Source organism: Rhinolophus ferrumequinum, chromosome 2 (genome assembly GCF_004115265.2).
Source record: "Rhinolophus ferrumequinum isolate MPI-CBG mRhiFer1 chromosome 2, mRhiFer1_v1.p, whole genome shotgun sequence".
Taxonomy (NCBI): Eukaryota; Metazoa; Chordata; class Mammalia; order Chiroptera; family Rhinolophidae; genus Rhinolophus; species Rhinolophus ferrumequinum.
The window spans coordinates 98,844,307-98,861,022 of record NC_046285.1 but is presented as its reverse complement, the minus strand read 5'-3'; the positions used below and the strand labels follow the sequence as shown (position 1 = coordinate 98,861,022).

General features: G+C 38.1%; 1 protein-coding gene across 1 annotated transcript in view; it reads left to right on the top strand.

The window, feature by feature from the left end:
* Window positions 1-347: 347 nt before the first annotated feature.
* The window catches only part of PAXBP1 (PAX3 and PAX7 binding protein 1), a 32,070-nt gene continuing 15,701 nt past the window's right edge, over window positions 348-16,716 (top strand). The window contains exons 1-8 of the mRNA XM_033130599.1: window positions 348-859; window positions 2,329-2,457; window positions 6,706-6,882; window positions 7,927-8,148; window positions 8,694-8,797; window positions 9,855-10,072; window positions 10,592-10,781; window positions 14,417-14,540. Coding sequence (XP_032986490.1) covers window positions 373-859; window positions 2,329-2,457; window positions 6,706-6,882; window positions 7,927-8,148; window positions 8,694-8,797; window positions 9,855-10,072; window positions 10,592-10,781; window positions 14,417-14,540 — 1,651 coding nt within the window. The 5' untranslated portion in view covers window positions 348-372. The remainder of the gene's footprint in view (window positions 860-2,328; window positions 2,458-6,705; window positions 6,883-7,926; window positions 8,149-8,693; window positions 8,798-9,854; window positions 10,073-10,591; window positions 10,782-14,416; window positions 14,541-16,716) is intronic.

Here is a 16,716-nt window from a genome sequence, read left to right as displayed (position 1 = left end):
GAGCAAATCCCGTCCCCTAGAACCCACGCTCTCTCACCAAAGCTTGCGTCTCCTTCTGACTCCTCCCCCTCCCCCTCTCCCCCCCGCCCACTTCTCCTCTATTTGCCCCGCCCAGCGCGTGGCGGGAGGCCTCCTCGCGTGACGGCTATAGCTCTGCCTAAGAGCGGAAGACGCACTGCAGCACCATCGGCTTCGAGACGACGGAGCTTACTCTTTCTTCTCGTCTCTATGATCCTCTTTGTGACCCGTCGGATAGTACCGGGGTCCCAGAGTTCCGTGCCAATATTCCTCCACGCCAACAGAGGACAGTGCAAAAGCTGACGTTCTCGCGAGAGACGCGGAGTTCGCTTCAAGCATCGAGGGCGCTGGCGCATGCGCGCTCGGGGGTGCGCGGTAGCGGGAGGAAAGACAGGACCCGGCTGGAGCTGGGGAGAGCGCGCGTGCGCCGTCTGTAGCTCGGCGCTGCCGGGGCTGCCGTGTGGGTGCGGGTGTGAGACCGCCGTGCGGGCCGCGGGAATGTTCCGAAAGGCCCGGCGAGTGAACGTGCGCAAGCGGAATGACTCGGAGGAGGAGGAGCGAGAACGCGATGAGGAGCAGGAGCCGCCGCCGTTGCTGCCGCCGCCGGGCACTGGCGAAGAGCCGGGCCCCGGAGGCAGCGACAGGGCCCCCGGGGGGGAGTCGCTGCTGGGCCCGGGGCTGCCGCTGCCTTCTGCACTGACCTCGGGCCCCGGGGGTGAGGCCGGAGCCTGCTTTCCGGGCAGCGCGGAACCCGGCAACGGGCTGAAGCCGCGCAAGAGGCCGCGTGAGAACAAAGAGGTGCCCCGGGCCAGTCTGCTCAGCTTCCAGGACGAGGAGGAAGGTAGCCGCCGTGCTTCGGGCCCCCAGACCCCGGCATCCTTCCTTCAGCTCCCCAGACCCCCATCCCCCGGGTTCCCCGCACTCCCCGGACGCCCAGCCCCCGCATCCCGGAACGGAGCCCCTTCCCGCTCGACCTGCTGCACATCTTTCCCCGCCTCCGGCCTTCTGCTCCGGCAGGGGACTCGTTCCCGCGCCGCCTTTATTAACCACCGCCCCCTCACCGTCCTTCTGTGCATTTTCTACTCCAAGGGGCCAGAGCTCAGATCAGTCATCCTGAGTTTTTCAATTGGAAGTTCAGTGTACCCTGTTCTGCGGGTGTGTTTCAACTTGAGTTGGGTCCCCTGACTGTTCTTGGCACGTTCTCTGTGCCCTCTGCAGGTCACTGTGCCCACGCCTCTTGGGTGCTCTGTCCAGACATCTTTGACCAGAAGGCCGGGTTTGTAAAGAGGAGTAATACTAGGTCTGGAACAGAAGCCTGAAGTTGAAGCTCTGGTACTGAGTCACCTTGGGCCAGTCCCCTGCAATCGCTCAGCCTCAGTTTCCCCATAAAAGTAAATAGGGGTACAGGTGTCCGTCCTTCTCATATCTACTTTTGGACAACGAGGAGAGACGGTGTGATAGTAATTCAAGGCAGTTTATCCAATCCGGTGTGAGAAGCCAGGTTGCAGTGAGTTTAGATTTCTGATCGTAAAGGAGCGTTAAATGTTTTTACTTTCTGACTAGTTGTTTGTGTGTTTGTATAACCCAATTAAGTCATTATAAAATAAGAAACAGACTGGAAAATCTCACTGTCCTCTTGACGTGAGATGCTTTTATGTTTCCAGTAAGGTAAACAGTTTCTCTTCAGCCTTTCTGTGATTTTTGTTTGTTTGTTTAGGTTTCAGAGGCATGTAGCCAGATTTTTGTCTTTGATGATGTAAGAACTATTTGGTAAAGTTTTGTGTTTGACTTCAGAAGTTTGAAATACAAGACAATACATCATCAAAATTTATTTTGGAAAAGAGTTTGTTCCCAGCTTAGTCTTGAAATAACAGTATGTCAGTTTGTGGTGATACAGGGTTACTAGGACTTGATAGCTGTGTTAACCAGTATCTTTCGATTTTGGATATTTTGTTTCAAAAACCGTAATTTGGTGATTAAGTGCTCTTTCAATGATATTTTTTTTCCCTCCTGAAATAGATGATTTAAGGAAGACAATAGGACATAGGAAAATTTTGTGTAATTTACATGTGTTGTGCCTTTTTTAAAAAAGTCTCAAATTTACATTATTTCAGATTAATTTATAAAGTTGACTTCAGTTTTTGAGAATTTATGACAGATTTGAGTTAACTTCAAATTATGTAATGCTTTGGAGTGTATGAGTATGTGTTTGGAAGAATTTGTAAAGCACATAACATGTGGAAGTTAGAAGGGAAGAAAAATATTGTCTGAAAATTGTTTCTACAGACTTCATTTAATTTCTTTTTTAAGAAACTGAAGAAGTTTTCAAAGTGAAGAAATCAAGTTATAGCAAAAAGATAGTAAAATTACTCAAGAAAGAATATAAAGAAGATCTTGAAAAATCGAAGATTAAGACAGAACTCAACTCATCAGCCGATAGTAAGTACCAAATTAATAGGATTCTTTTGAAATGAAAAAAATGAGAACTCTCTTACAGCGATTGAATGGATTTGCTGTATATATTATGAATCCATTTAGTTTACTCTGTCCTTGTCAAGGGTCCAAATTGAGTGGCGATACAGTTCTGTTATTTAATTGTAACACAATTGCATTGTAAATGTATTTTTTCAAAAGACAGAATCATGACACCTGTACTGTGTCTACTGCAGTGACGAAGTCCTCTCCCAATTTTCCTACTAGTGTTCAGACTGTTGAACAGAGAAAGGTTTCCCACTTACACCTGAGACAGGTTTATTCCTTTTTGAGGGAGTACTATGTAAATCCCTGTACTTGTGTTTTATAGAGACAGGTTTTCAGTTTCTTTGGTGGTATTTCTCCAGTTGGTTCAATTCCTAGAGAATTTTTAGGAATGCCCTAAGTTTAATGTTGATACTCTCACTCCACACAGCCTTATTACACACCTGGATGAAGAGTCCTCAGTGCGAGGCACCTGCCTACATTGTATAGACTCCTCATGTTCTCTCACACCTAAGTTGAAAAATTGTAAGCAGTTAATTTGTCTTTAGGAAAGTGGATCCAGTATTCTATGTTACGGTCTGAGTTATTCTCATGCAAATACATAACCTAGTGAAATCTTTTTATTTTGTGAAATTAAAGATAGAACGATCATTTCCCAGTTTCTCAGCAACAGGCTTAATGTGAAAAAGTATGTCATTATATCTCAAATTTACAGTCGAATTTTGGAGACAACATCACTTAAACGTATAATTGGACCCGGTGTTTGGCAAAATGTCCAATGAATTGTTTAAAGAGTAACTACACTTTATTTTAAGTTGTGGGAGAAGGAATACTTCATAGATAAAATAGAATTTGAAGCTGGATCTTTGATAATTTAAATTCCAAAAGATAGAAGAGGGAGGGTATGGGGGTATTAATACAGATTAAAGTGACTAAGGCTATTTGGGAAAAGAACAACTACACCTGACAGGCTAAAGTAGGTGATTAGTAGACGAAGATGTTTAGGGAGAAAGGTCCGCTGTTGACAGATTGTGAAAGATGTTTAGTATTCAGTAAGGGGTTTAGAGTTGCTGTGTTCACTGGCTTGCCAAGATGGTGACATGATAAATGCCTTTTGAAATCTTAACCTGGTATTAGCATGCAGCATGGATTGGCATGAGGAAAGATTGGAGGCCTAAAGCACTTTAAATGCAAGGGTCAGCTTTAATCCATTACTAATGGGTTTGAAAGTCTCAGTTAAGCAAGACGGAGGCTTTTTTGGTCTTGGTGGAAAATTTTGGACGAATTAAAAATGTTTGCTGTGGGTCTAGGAGAAGAAATGCGAAGAAAAGATTATTTGATAAACGTTCCAAGGGTAGAATTGGTAGGCTCGATGTGTGCTTTAGCCATTGATTTAAAAGAAGTAGTCAAATTTGAGCTTTTGTGCCAGGGTGACTGAGAGAATAATTATGTATTGTAAACAGAAATAGGGAGGGCATGTGGGAGGAGTAGTTTTAGGGGAACCGAAGATCTTGGAGTCTTGGATACTGCTTCGTTTTTTTCCAGATTTCTTGAGAATCAACTTGTGTGATGAAATAAAACAAGAAAGGTCAGGAAAAGTGAGACCTGGGAAAGGACCATTTAGATATTGAAGTAGGTATGAGGTTTATGAAGCCATCCATCGTCTGTGACCCATCTTTCACTTTCACGTAACTCTCACCCGATAACTCAGTTAATGTCCTCTCCAAAGGTGGAACCTCTATATTATAAATTGTCATCATTATACAAAAATGGTGGTGCTCTGGAGTTCTTCCATTAATCAGCTCACAAACCTGAACTCTTTCTACCCCAACCCTCCGTAGATAGGCAGAGATGCATTAACTTCAAAACAAGGGTATTGACTTGGAAAACCTATTTGTGTGGTCTTCCTAAAATAATGAGTTCACTCTTAAACTTGAATTTGAGTGGAATAGCCAGTGAACAGTTGGAGATGTAGATGTAGATGTGTTGCTTATTGAGATGATAATTAAAACACCAAAAGTAATGGAATTGATGAAGGAGCAGCATAAAGGAAAAATTCCAGAGGACCAAAGACTTCTATCTGTAAAAAGCATGCACATAGAGAAGAGAATTTACTGAAGAGGTAGAAGAATCATAAAGGCTAAAGGGGAAAAAACAGAAAAGTTTCAAGATGACCATGGTCAGGTGTGTGAAATAGTTCTAGAAAAGTCAGGAGAAGTAAAGACCAAGGAAGGGCTAGCTTTTGGCAGGGTTGCTATGTTTTTTTATGGAAGAGGGCACGTGGCAAAAGAGACTGGTCCACTAGCTAAGGTCTGTGCCTATTTGGAGGAAGGAACATCTTTTGCTAAATTGTTCAGTCATATTGTATGAATTAGCTGTGGCTGCAGCCATTGGGTTAGCTGGTGACCTTAGAGTGGGAGAACACAAAGGCCATTTGCCAGGGTTGAGGCTTGCAAGTTGATGTGGAAGTAGAAGGCAGCCGGTCCACACTGCTTCTTTGGGAAGTTTGACAGAGAGAAGTAGAGGACAATAGCTAGAGAGACCACTGGGATGAGGTAGAAGTTATTTTGATAAAGAGAAGCTCTATGTGTCTTTGAAGACTAACTAAAGAAGAGGAGAGGGAGAGCCTGATCAAGTTCAAGGTAGTGAGAGTACTTACGAGAGCAAGTTTCCTGAAGTAGTAGCAAAAAGTAAAATTGAGGGCGAAGAGGAGCCTAGAAAAAGGTTATTTAACATTTCTTTTTATAAAGATGTCTGGAAGCGTAGTACGTGACCACCAACAAAAATTCAGCAGTCGCTGTGTTTTGGACTAGTATTTGCTCAATCACAAGCAAATACTTGCGAACTTAACGAAACACTGGATCTTTTAAAATCTTCGGAAATCATTATCTGAGCATATCTGATCTGGTAGACCTTTTGCAGTTCTGTTTTGTCTATTAAAAGCCATTGATTTAGTGTAGATTGAGAGCAGAAGGAAATGGGTAGTTTTTGACTCTATCTAATTATATACGTCTGGTAAAGTGAGTTTTCAAATCTCACAGCCTCAGGATGTACTTCAGAAGGAAGTCTATGGTTAATGAGGTAGGATGGGAACTGGAAAAAGAGCCTAAAACAGAACGACCTAAATTTGTAGCTCAGTAAAGTTAAAGGGGGCAGCGGCACGGTTATTATCCCTGGGACTCTTGTTTAGGGGGGTAGAATATGGTTTAAGAAGAATAGAGAACTTTGGAAGCAATATTTGGAGGAGAGCATGTTAGGGAAACAGTAGAAGGGTGTCTTTCATATTGAGAACAGACTTTTGTTTTATTCTTTCATTACATTTATTGTGCCTCTTGTGTGCATTGCCAGGTTCTAGTGCTTCAAGGTGAAAAACATTTTGATTTTCTTGAGTTTTTCCTGGGGTAGAGGATATAATAGGACTATCTAGTAAAGCAAACCACTTGGTGTAGATGAAACCGCTATAGGCTTCCTGAAACCCAGGCAGGAAAGCAGTCTTGAAACTGGCCTGCGGAATGGCCTGAGAATTAGAACTGAGAGCTCTCTCTGTCCACATGGCAGAATATGGCCACTGCACAGCTTCCTTCCTGGTGTATGTGTGGCTGTTCTTAGTGCCCCTTGGTCTCTGTGTCTCTGTCCCAGTTCTAGATTCCCAGAAAGAGCATCAGGTTGTCTCTGCTTCAGTCACAAATTTATTCTTAAATACTTAGTCATGGCAGTGGGGTCAGGATCGCCCAGTCTAAAAGTGACTTTTGGGTCTCACTCCTTCAGATGACGGTTGACAAATGGTTATAAACTAAGAAGATATCTGGTCTGTAAACTTTGTTCTTGATAAAAGCTGCCTGGAATGGGCTTAGAGTTTAGTGAAGTACACAGAAAATGAAATAATGCTTCAAGGAGGTAGGAACAGTTACCTATGGGAGTTTAGAGGAAGAAACAGTTAATTTTGATAAATTAGTAAAATTTTGATAAAATTCACTAAAGATGGGATTGACTGGGGCCTCAAATGCATCTCCGTGACCTGTATGTTATTTTTATATGATCTTCCAAATGTGTCTGTTGTTGCGGTACTTCATTTACATACATTAGTAGTTTGAGGTTTTTGTAAACAATGAAAATAGTTCAAGCTTTAATGAATCAAACCCATAATCAAATAAAAAGTGCCTTGATGGATTTTATTTTAAAATCATTTTAATTTTTCCAAAAATGTAGATGAACCACCTTTGGACAAAACAGGACATGTTAAGGACAGCTGTCAAGAAGATGGAGTTGTTATTAGTGAACATGGTGAAGATGAAATGGATATGGAAAGCGAGAAGGAAGAAGAAAAGCCAAAGGCTGGTGGAGCCTTTTCAAATGCTTTATCTTCTTTGAATGTTCTCCGTCCAGGTGTGTACTTGCAAGTACTTCTCAACTGAAGTAAGCTCCCTAGATGGTTGATGGTTGTTAAGGAAGGAGTAAATGGTGTTTCTTATGACATCCTTGTTTGAAGGCAGGGTGTTAACTTTTGCAAGTATAAAAAGTGAGAGAACTAGAAACTTCCCGACTTTCCAAGTCCATTGTCAGACAGGAAGTTTTTATCAAAGGGCTTCAAGTAGATGGATAAATGGTACTGAAGTCGTTTTTTTTTTTTTTTTTAACGTATTTCAGAAAAAGACTAACTTTTTTAGAACTGCTTCTAAGCAAAACTAACAGTTTTCTGTCCACACTTTCTTCGTTTTTACTTTTCTGTAGGAAATAGTTTACATATCTCTTCAGTGGCTAATCGGCTTTTGAATAAATAAGTGTTTAGTCGCCAAATTTAAATTATAAAGAGGTATCATTTAACTCATTTACATTTATAAAGTTTAAAAATGCTTACTCTGGGCTGGTAAAGTTGTGAAAAATTATATACGTAGATCTAGTAACATTCTAATTGGTGTAGTCCTTAAAAGAAGCTATTTGGCAATATGAATCAATAGATTTCGAATGTTCTTACTCTTTGACCCTGTAATTCCATATCTAGAAATTTATCCCAAGGAAATAATGTTTTCATTGCAACATCTTAATTTTTATTTTCTAGTTTAGTAATTTTCTAGTTTAGTAATTTTCCAGTTTAGTAATGTGACTATTTTGGTATTTTTTTTTAAATGAAAGAAATTACAGTTAAAATAAAACTGCTTTTGGTGGCTCCCCCCCATACACACTCTTTCCCTTACATATTGCCATTATATATTCTTTTTAGTTTCCGTAGTGACTTAGTTTCCATTTAAAGTAAATTGAAAATCAGTTGGATTGCAGGCACAGTTTGGGAAGCGGGTGTCAGCAACTAACGTTAGAACTTTATTGCTATGATAGGGATATGTTGGTGAGATTATTTTCCCCCTCATATTTTCAAGAAAGTAGAAACTTTATACTCTGACACATTTTATAATCCTTATCATTTGTTTCCAGGAGAAATTCCAGATGCAGCTTTCATACATGCTGCAAGGAAAAAGCGTCAGATGGCCCGGGAATTGGGAGATTTCACCCCTCATGATAGTGAGCCTGGTAAAGGCCGCCTTGTTAGAGAAGATGAGAACGACGCCAGCGATGACGAAGATGATGATGAGAAACGCCGTATAGTGTTTTCTGTGAAAGAAAAGTCACAAAGACAAAAAATTGCTGAGGAAATAGGTAACTTGATTTAATAAGATAATAAACCCATTACATTGCTAGTAAGGGTGATTTGATGTCAAAATAAATAGTCAAATAAAAAGTCCCTACATTTATTTAACTATTTTTCATGTTAGAGGACTCTTCTTGCTTGAGTACTAGTGTCTTATTGGAATTTTTTTGAAAACTCCAGGATGATGGTAATAGCTAATGTTTATTGTGGCCAGTATTGTGCTAAGCACTTTACATGCATAAACTTGTGTAATCGGCTCAACGTTTTTAGGAGGCATTAGGTTTTATTCTTCCCTTTGCTGAGTTGACGTCAAGCTCACTTAGACTAGGGAACCTATCTAAGATTTTAACAATTACGTTAGTACTGACCTTCACTTCAAGGGATATTGTGTATAAAACAAGCAGAGTCAGGAGTATCGAATGAGAGGAAATCATAATAGAAATTTTAGTAAGGTTGAGTTAATATCAATAGTTTTGCTTAAGTTTTGCAAAATATCAGGTTAGCATCTCCTCTCCCTGCTTTTCTAGTATTATTTTTTTGCTGCTTGCTGCAGGTATTGAGGGGAGTGATGATGATGCTTTAGTAACTGGAGAACAAGATGAAGAGCTCAGCCGATGGGAACAGGAGCAGATAAGAAAAGGAATTAATATCCCTCAGGTAAGAACTAAAGAATTAAACTTCAAAAATTAAAAAGTAAATTAAAAAACTTTTCTTGCCGACTTTGTTAAAGTAAAAACATTGCATGTTGAATGCAATCTTTGTCACTCATTCAAGTATCATAATTTGAGAAAATTACATAAAGTTATGTATCCAGTAAGCTTTTAGAAGAAACTCTTATGTTTTGTGTTTTTTTGTGTTTTTTTTTTTTTTTTTGGTAGTCAAATGATGGAAGAATTTCTAGTTTCTTAGATCAGTGTTTCTCAAAGGGGTTCTTCAACCAGCAGCGTCAGTATCATCTGGGAGCTTGTTAGAAATATAAATTCTCACCTTGCTGAGACCTAGAGAATGAGCCACTCTGGGGGTGGGGCCCAGCCATTAACAAGGCCCTTCAAGTGATTCTAATGCACACTGAAGTTTGAGAACCTCTATAGAGAAAATGTTTCTTTCCTGTATAACTTATTTTTCCTGACTTGGAAAATTATTTTGTAGAAGATGGATTTCTCAGTAATGCAAAATGTTGCTATAGATGAAAAATATGTTCCCAAGTAGTGACTTTTGTTTCAAAGAAGTAAGTAGTGCAGTGGAAATGTCGCCTGAATGTAAACGTTTTGTTACTAGTGTTTTGATGCAGAATTTTGCACGCCCGCGTGGGAAGGGTGTAGTAGAGCAAGTCCTAGACAAGGTATCAGGAGTCTTAGATGCTGATCTCTGCTTATCTGTTTATTCTACGACCATGGCAAGTAATTTATCGTCTTCCATTGATAAAATGGTGGCCTTGGATGGTTTTTAATGCCCCATCCAACTCTACTGTGATATTGTTTTTCTGAAAATTATTAGTAACAAATCCAGTAATCCCATAAGAGTTAGAACATTCGCCCAGCCTTACTTTTATTTGATTTTGAAGAATTATTTAGTTTAATTACAATAAGTAATTGTAATTGAATGGGTATAATTTTTGCTGTTAGTTTTTTTTTCTTTTAACCCTAAAGGCATAATATTATGCTTTTCATAATTTTAGCTACTAGTTTTCATATACATCCTGTTTCTTTTTTAGGTGCAAGCAAGTCAGCCCGCTGAAGTGAATGTGTATTACCAGAACACTTACCAGGCGATGCCTTATGGCTCATCCTATGGCATTCCTTACAGTTACACAGCCTATGGATCATCCGATGCCAAATCTCAAAAAACAGATAATACAGTCCCTTTCAAAACTCCCAGTAATGAGATGACTCCCGTTACTATTGATTTGGTAAAGAAACAGCTTAAAGACAGGTAGGGCAGATCAACTTCTTAAAGACCTGTCCTCTAGCTTTGTGTTCCCTCAGGCAACTTGTAGTCTGGGGTAGCAGATGCAGAATATCGGCAAAGAAGATTCACTGGCCCATCTTCAGACACTAAGCAGAAGATGACTTCATACTTTGTTCTGCTACCTTCTTGGATTACTTCTGTGGAAGCCACGAAAAGTTTTAAAAAAATGTCACTCCATGATCTTGTCGAAGACGTTTCTGAGTTTGCACCTCTTGGACTCTGAAAAAGTGTAGTCAAGATATGGGGGGAAAAGCAAAACTGAGATTTTGGTTAGCCCATCACATAACTTTATATGGAGTCTGTAAACTGCCATTTTTTTTTTTTTTTTTTTTTGGAGAAAAAAGCAGTACAGATGAAAAGATGCCACTCCAAATCTTTTTATATTCTAATAGTGGAGCTAAATGCATTATAATATTGCAAGAGTCCTGACAGCATAGATTTTGGGGTGTAAATGTGTTATATTTATCCTTTTGTGTTCTTAAGGTTGGACTCCATGAAAGAACTGCACAAAACAAATCGACAGCAGCATGAGAAACATCAGCAAAGCCGAGTGGACTCCACCAGGGCTATTGAAAGATTAGAAGGGTCTTCTGGGGGTATTGGTGAACGGTATAAATTTTTGCAAGAAATGCGAGGGTATGTCCAAGACTTGCTTGAGTGTTTCAGTGAAAAGGTAAGAATGCAAAAATATTAATCTCTTTGAATAAGGCAAAATTAAGAAGGTCTAGATGGCCTTGTGTAGATCATTTCTGTATTTCTCAGAAAATATCCCCTGAATTCGACTTTAGAAGTGATGAAAAGTCATGCTTCATTTTCTTCACTTCATTAGCGGCATTCTATCTTGGGGGCAAATATACTTCCTTTGTTGAAAACAAAGAAAACTCAAAACACATTTAAATAAGACTTTGGCAAGTCCTACCTATAATTGTAGATTATTGGCCTGCCCTGGATTATTAGAATATATAGGACTCATCTGATGGAATTTACTTTTTTATGGTTCAAGTCTAAACTTATCTTTAAACTGTTTGCACAAGTAATTCCAAATATGAATAAAGTTGCAAAATTTTATCCGTTTTTATTTTTTACCCTAGACGAAGTTGGTCACCATTGCTGCTAATAGTTTTCATCTAAGTAAGCCTATGCCTCATTCATTTCAGAAACCATTCATTGGCCATAATTTCTTTTAAACTCTCATTTCTACCAAGTTCATTTTTTTCAGTATGATAGATTTGTAGTATGAAGTTCAACTGCTTTATATTTGCATTTTTAAAATTAGCTGCATAGAGAATCCCTTTTTTCTCAAATGACCTCTTAATCGATTTTTCTTCTATAAGCGAAATGTTATTTGATGAATTGGTTTATAAGCATTTGTGGACTTTGCAGCCGTATCTTTAAAAAAAGTAAAAATGGTAGTGCTGAATACCCTGTCGCCAAACTTTCAGTGATACAGGATTAGAAGGCACTTTTTCCCTTATTCTTGGCTGTGTGGATTAGCATAGACTGTAAGCAACTGTATGTTTAAATGAGTATTTTAGCTTTGTGTTATCTCTGTTGATTATTTCAATACCCTAAAGGCTGGCGGAAGCACCTTGCCAGACTGTCTTCCTAATGGGTTTTAATGGTTCCAGCCAGTCTGTGATTAGATTGAGGCTGAGATAGCATGTACCAGGTCCTCTGTAGGATTTATCACATTCTTGTTCTTATTACCTGATTTCTGGAGAAGTAACTGTAGGCTGAGCTATGGTGTATTCCTTGTGGCAGGTTAGTGGCTTAGGGTGACAAAGTACAGGGGTGGGAAAGAAACAAGTTTGCCTCTGTGCAGGGGTGTAGATGTGTCCGAGCTGTCGGTTGTGTCTTCTTCCTACTGGTAAAGCCCTTATGAGCCTAGAGGGCATGGTGAGAGCTGGTCTAACCTTTTGTGACTGGAGAAGGGATCTTTATCTTAAACCATACTTTGTAAGTGAGGTTTGTCCCTGTGGTGCTTTTTCTTGAAGTATCTTGGCCTTTTCTTTAAACTTACTTGAGTAAACTTGTATGCTTTTAATTGCAAACTGAATGCTTAGAAAATGCTGACAGTAATATGATCAACTAGGTTATATAATTCTTGAGTTAGAGAGACTACTAGGACATCTAGTTCATGTAGTTTTCAATTTTGTATTCATTTTATAATCAGTTCTATAAACAACTAGTGGTGTACTTTATCTCTCCTTGATTACCCTGTTCCTAGAGAAGCCTACTTCAGATGGCGCTAATGTGGTTTCACAGAGGCACTTGGATAAATGTTTTTGGAGCGGATCTTAAACCTTACATGTTATACAGTGACTACATTTTAATTTAAAAAGGTAGATAGTTCCCTCTTCTAAAGATATTTTACTTCATTTTGACATTTTCATATGCATTCAATTTTATTAAGAGACTCCTGCTGAGGAAATAATATCATAAATTGTCATCTTGGAAATATTTAGGAACAGTTGGCTAGGTTTAAATATTCATTTCAGTTATACTATAAAAATATTGTTTCAGAGTAAGACCATAAAAAGATAAACACTCCTTTGTTTTTTTCCTCTTGTTGTAAAGGTTTAAGTGGTTTTGAACTTAGATTTTTAATTATTTGCAGATCATTTTAACTTTCCATTATTTCATTTCCCTATAGTTGTCTTCCTTCTTGTGTTCTTCGCTTTATATTTGGTTTTGAAGTAGTAATAGTCAATAACAGTTTTGAGTTTGGAGACGGTAAAGAAATTGTTCGTGGTGCATACTCTTGAGATAAATCAACATTGTTAAAAGAAACATGAGTGGGCTGAAAATGTGTTTTAGGACTTTTATTCTCAGTAGAATTTTCTCTGGGCGTTTTTAAAGGCATTCCAATTACCTAAGCAGGAAAATGGTATCAGAATTTTAACTAAATTGAATAATTCATTTCTGTCTGATGCAACCTCAGATGTGTAGCTCTTACAGTAGAGGAATGTTAACGGTCTCCAGGACTAAAAGACTGCACCATCGGTACATTGGTATATTTGTCTTTAGTCCTGTGTGATTTGAAAAAACTGAGGGGGTGGGGAAGTGTAAGTCACAATGATTTGGTAGTAATCAGTTATGTAAATTTTAAAGATAGTCTCTGGGCTCAGCTCTTAAAAGATAATCAGTGCAGATTTGGGGACATTGTTGCCCATGGTTGGCATATTAAAGAATAAAATAACTATCAGTATGACCTTCCTGTGAACATTTGCTACTTTTACAATGGAATCATGCAAGTGTATAAAATTGCTTTTATTACAGACATCTTTGTATTCCACCTGCCTTTTTTTATTTTCCATTTGCAGTCTGTTCAGTTCAGGAAGATGCTATAATACTTGGTGCAGGTGTTCCCAAACTCTAAATAATGTGTTTTCCATTTGCACTAACCATCAGGAAACTAGAATTTCTGGTTTCCTCAGGTATGTGTAGTGGTTGTTAGTGTTTTGTGAAAGTTTTATAGTATTTGGTTATAACATAAGGTTATAAATAAAAAGATTTTTGCTTTTTTTTTAAGTTAGGTCTCGTTCTGTAAGCTTTGGTGTTCTGTATAAACCAAGTGAATGCTTAGCTATGGATACTAACCTGGAAAAATTTATTGATTTTATAAAATGACATTATTTTATTACAAAATATGGAAAAGTTTAAACATTTGATAAGAGCTTTCTGAGTGAGTTTGAGCTGTATTGTTTTCAGACAGGTTAGTGATAGCTAGAAATTTTATTTGCCTTATTAATGTAGATTAGTGCAGTTTACACTTAAAGTGTGTAATAGAGCTGCAAAACAGTAAAGTGCATATGAGTGGTAGGGCAATTTAAGTGTCAAAAATTGGGCAGTTAGTAGACTCCTGTTCTTACCTGATAGAGTCATTGCATTTTTTTTGGTATCACACAGTGATAATAATCTATTTTAAACTATAAAAATTACGGGACAGATCATGTGCTGGAAAATTAAAAATAGACTTTAAAAGACTTCGAAGTACTTTATTCTAAAAGAAAAGCTCTAAAACTTTTCACTTTTTTTTTTTTAAATCTAATATGGAAATGTTAAGTATTCTAACCAAACTTTTGCTCCAATAACTAGGCACTGGACATTATAGCTCTAAATATGGATGAAAAGAAGTGATGTTTCCTAAACATTGTAAAATTGAATTGCTATTTGTGTGCCATTGGGGATTCATGATTATTCTGTCCATAGAGGGTACTTTTTCAGAAATCCGGAAATAGAATGGAACCCTCAAATAAGTAAGCAGCTGAGGAGTTTGGTGTTACGGAGTGTGTTGTATTTTTACAGGTGCCACTGATTAATGAACTTGAATCAGCAATACATCAGCTGTACAAACAGCGAGCTTCCCGCCTTGTCCAAAGACGACAAGATGATATTAAAGATGAATCTTCGGAGTTTTCAAGCCATTCAAGTCAGTCCATCTTGAAGGTTTTTATTATTCATTAAACAACCTTGTTTACTTAGCGCAGCCTAATTGAAAATTAGAGCTCTCAGAGCATCTTTTTTTTTCTTCTTTTTTTAAATAAATGAGTTGTTTTGCTCTTGTGTTAGGTAGATCTAAAAAATTATAATAGCATGTCCTTGAGTTGTGTTTAAGAAAATACAGTTTCGCAAAGGAGCTCAAAAACATGCAGTAATATGCTATCAGCCTTATTCTTCTTTGTACATTTTTTTTTTTTATTCTTTAGAGTTAGAAAAGACATTATCAGTATTTTATCTTAAAACCACTATCTGTTTGGTCCTAACTGATTTTCCCCCAATTTTCATCCTGTTCATAACACCAGGACAAATGCTGTTATTGATTACAATGAAAGAGTGGGATTAGGAACTGGGGGATTTTGAAGGGCGGAAGGGGTTTTATTACGTAACAAATGATACAACTCCGAGATTAGGGGAGTTTGAGTTTTACCCCTTGGATAAAGTAAAATTTTTTGTATTTAAAATTTTTTTTATATTTTCTAGTTTGTCTTATACACTATACTGGGTTTTTTAGTAAGTCATTTGATACCTACAGTTCTTGAAATATTAGTGTGAAAATCTAGAACTTGAATTTATATTCCTTTCATTATGATGTGTGTTATGGAAAACCAAAATTAATTGGAAACTTCTTACTAAATAATTTAGCTGAGATTTAAGCAGATGTTTGCAGCCTTTTAATTCCGTTTTTCCTCCATATTCTTGAGTGCTCTAATGAATTTTCGTAGCATGGGTTTCTTGTGGCTTCTTTTGTCATCTCTTTGTTCCCTGTGTCAGCAGTTCTCAAATGGAAGTGTGCAGCACAATTACCCATGATACTAATTTAAAGTGCAGATTTCCTGGTGCTTTCCCCCGACAGTCTTGCTTGGTCTAATCAACTGGGCCTAGGTGTCCAGTCATTTGCATGTTAAACATGCAAGTCATGGATGGCTTGAGTGACATCTAAGTGAAAAGGGCCCTAGTGTTATTCTTTCGGAAAACAATGATTTGTCATATAGGGTGTCCTCTAAATTAAAGAGACATTGGATTCCTGAGAAAGCATCCTTCTGTGTGCCAGGTGCGTTTTGGAGCATAATAACAAGGTGGTAATATGGCCCTCCGAGCTGAGTCAGGCTGAGATGTGAGCCACAAAAACAGAGGCTTTTGGAAGTTTAAAAATTGCTTTGCCCTGTTGGGCACCTAAATGACTAATGCATCCCTCCCAGATCACTTTTGATCCTGACAGAACCAGATTTCTGGGGCAGATTACAGGTAACCATTATACCTACGAAGGGAAGTAATTTCCTTTTAAGTTAAATGTTTTGTGTGAGCTGTACATTTCGTCAAATACCGTTTCCTGCCTATAATCTGTTGTTTATAATTTGGAGCTATTTACTTACATGAAACTGGAAATGAGGGTTGAATGATATATGTTAATTAGATTGAGAGTTAGAAAGAAATTGAAATGTAATGAGAAATTGAAAAATACTGCCCTAGTGGGAGTATTCATTAATTGCCAAAGATTTGAGGAAAATTACATGGGATACTGAAGTATCATTTCCATTTCTGATCTTTTTAAAAAGAAACAAGCCTGAAATTCATCTCTCTAGATTTGTAAAAGCTTACCACAATTACTGTATACAGTTCTCACAGAAATGAGGGAGGCTGTCACTTGATTCATCTACTCATGGCTTCTTCAGTATGTATTTTTATAAAATCTATAAATACAGCATTTAAAATATTATAGTAATGAATAGTCTTTAAAATATTTCTTTAAGAATATCTCTGAAAGAGGCTAGAATCATTTCTGTAGTTTGGGACTTTTTAGCTAATTCATCTATGGTGTATTGTGAACTCACCGTTGAGGTAACGCTGGGACATCCTTCTTATGTACTGTACTAATCTTTCTTTATAATTTGTGAATTCTGGAACATACTGCCTTCCTAATTTCTGAGCTATTTTGAAATAATGAAAAATTCAGTAAGAAAGTCAACTTTAAAAATAGTAGGGTCTGGGATAGTTAGGATACACTGAAGTGTAGAGAGCTAATATTTGGTGTTATTTTTCCTGTTGCTCCTATTGCTAACATATCTCAGGGGGGAAAAATATGCAAAAGCCTTTCTTTCATTTTT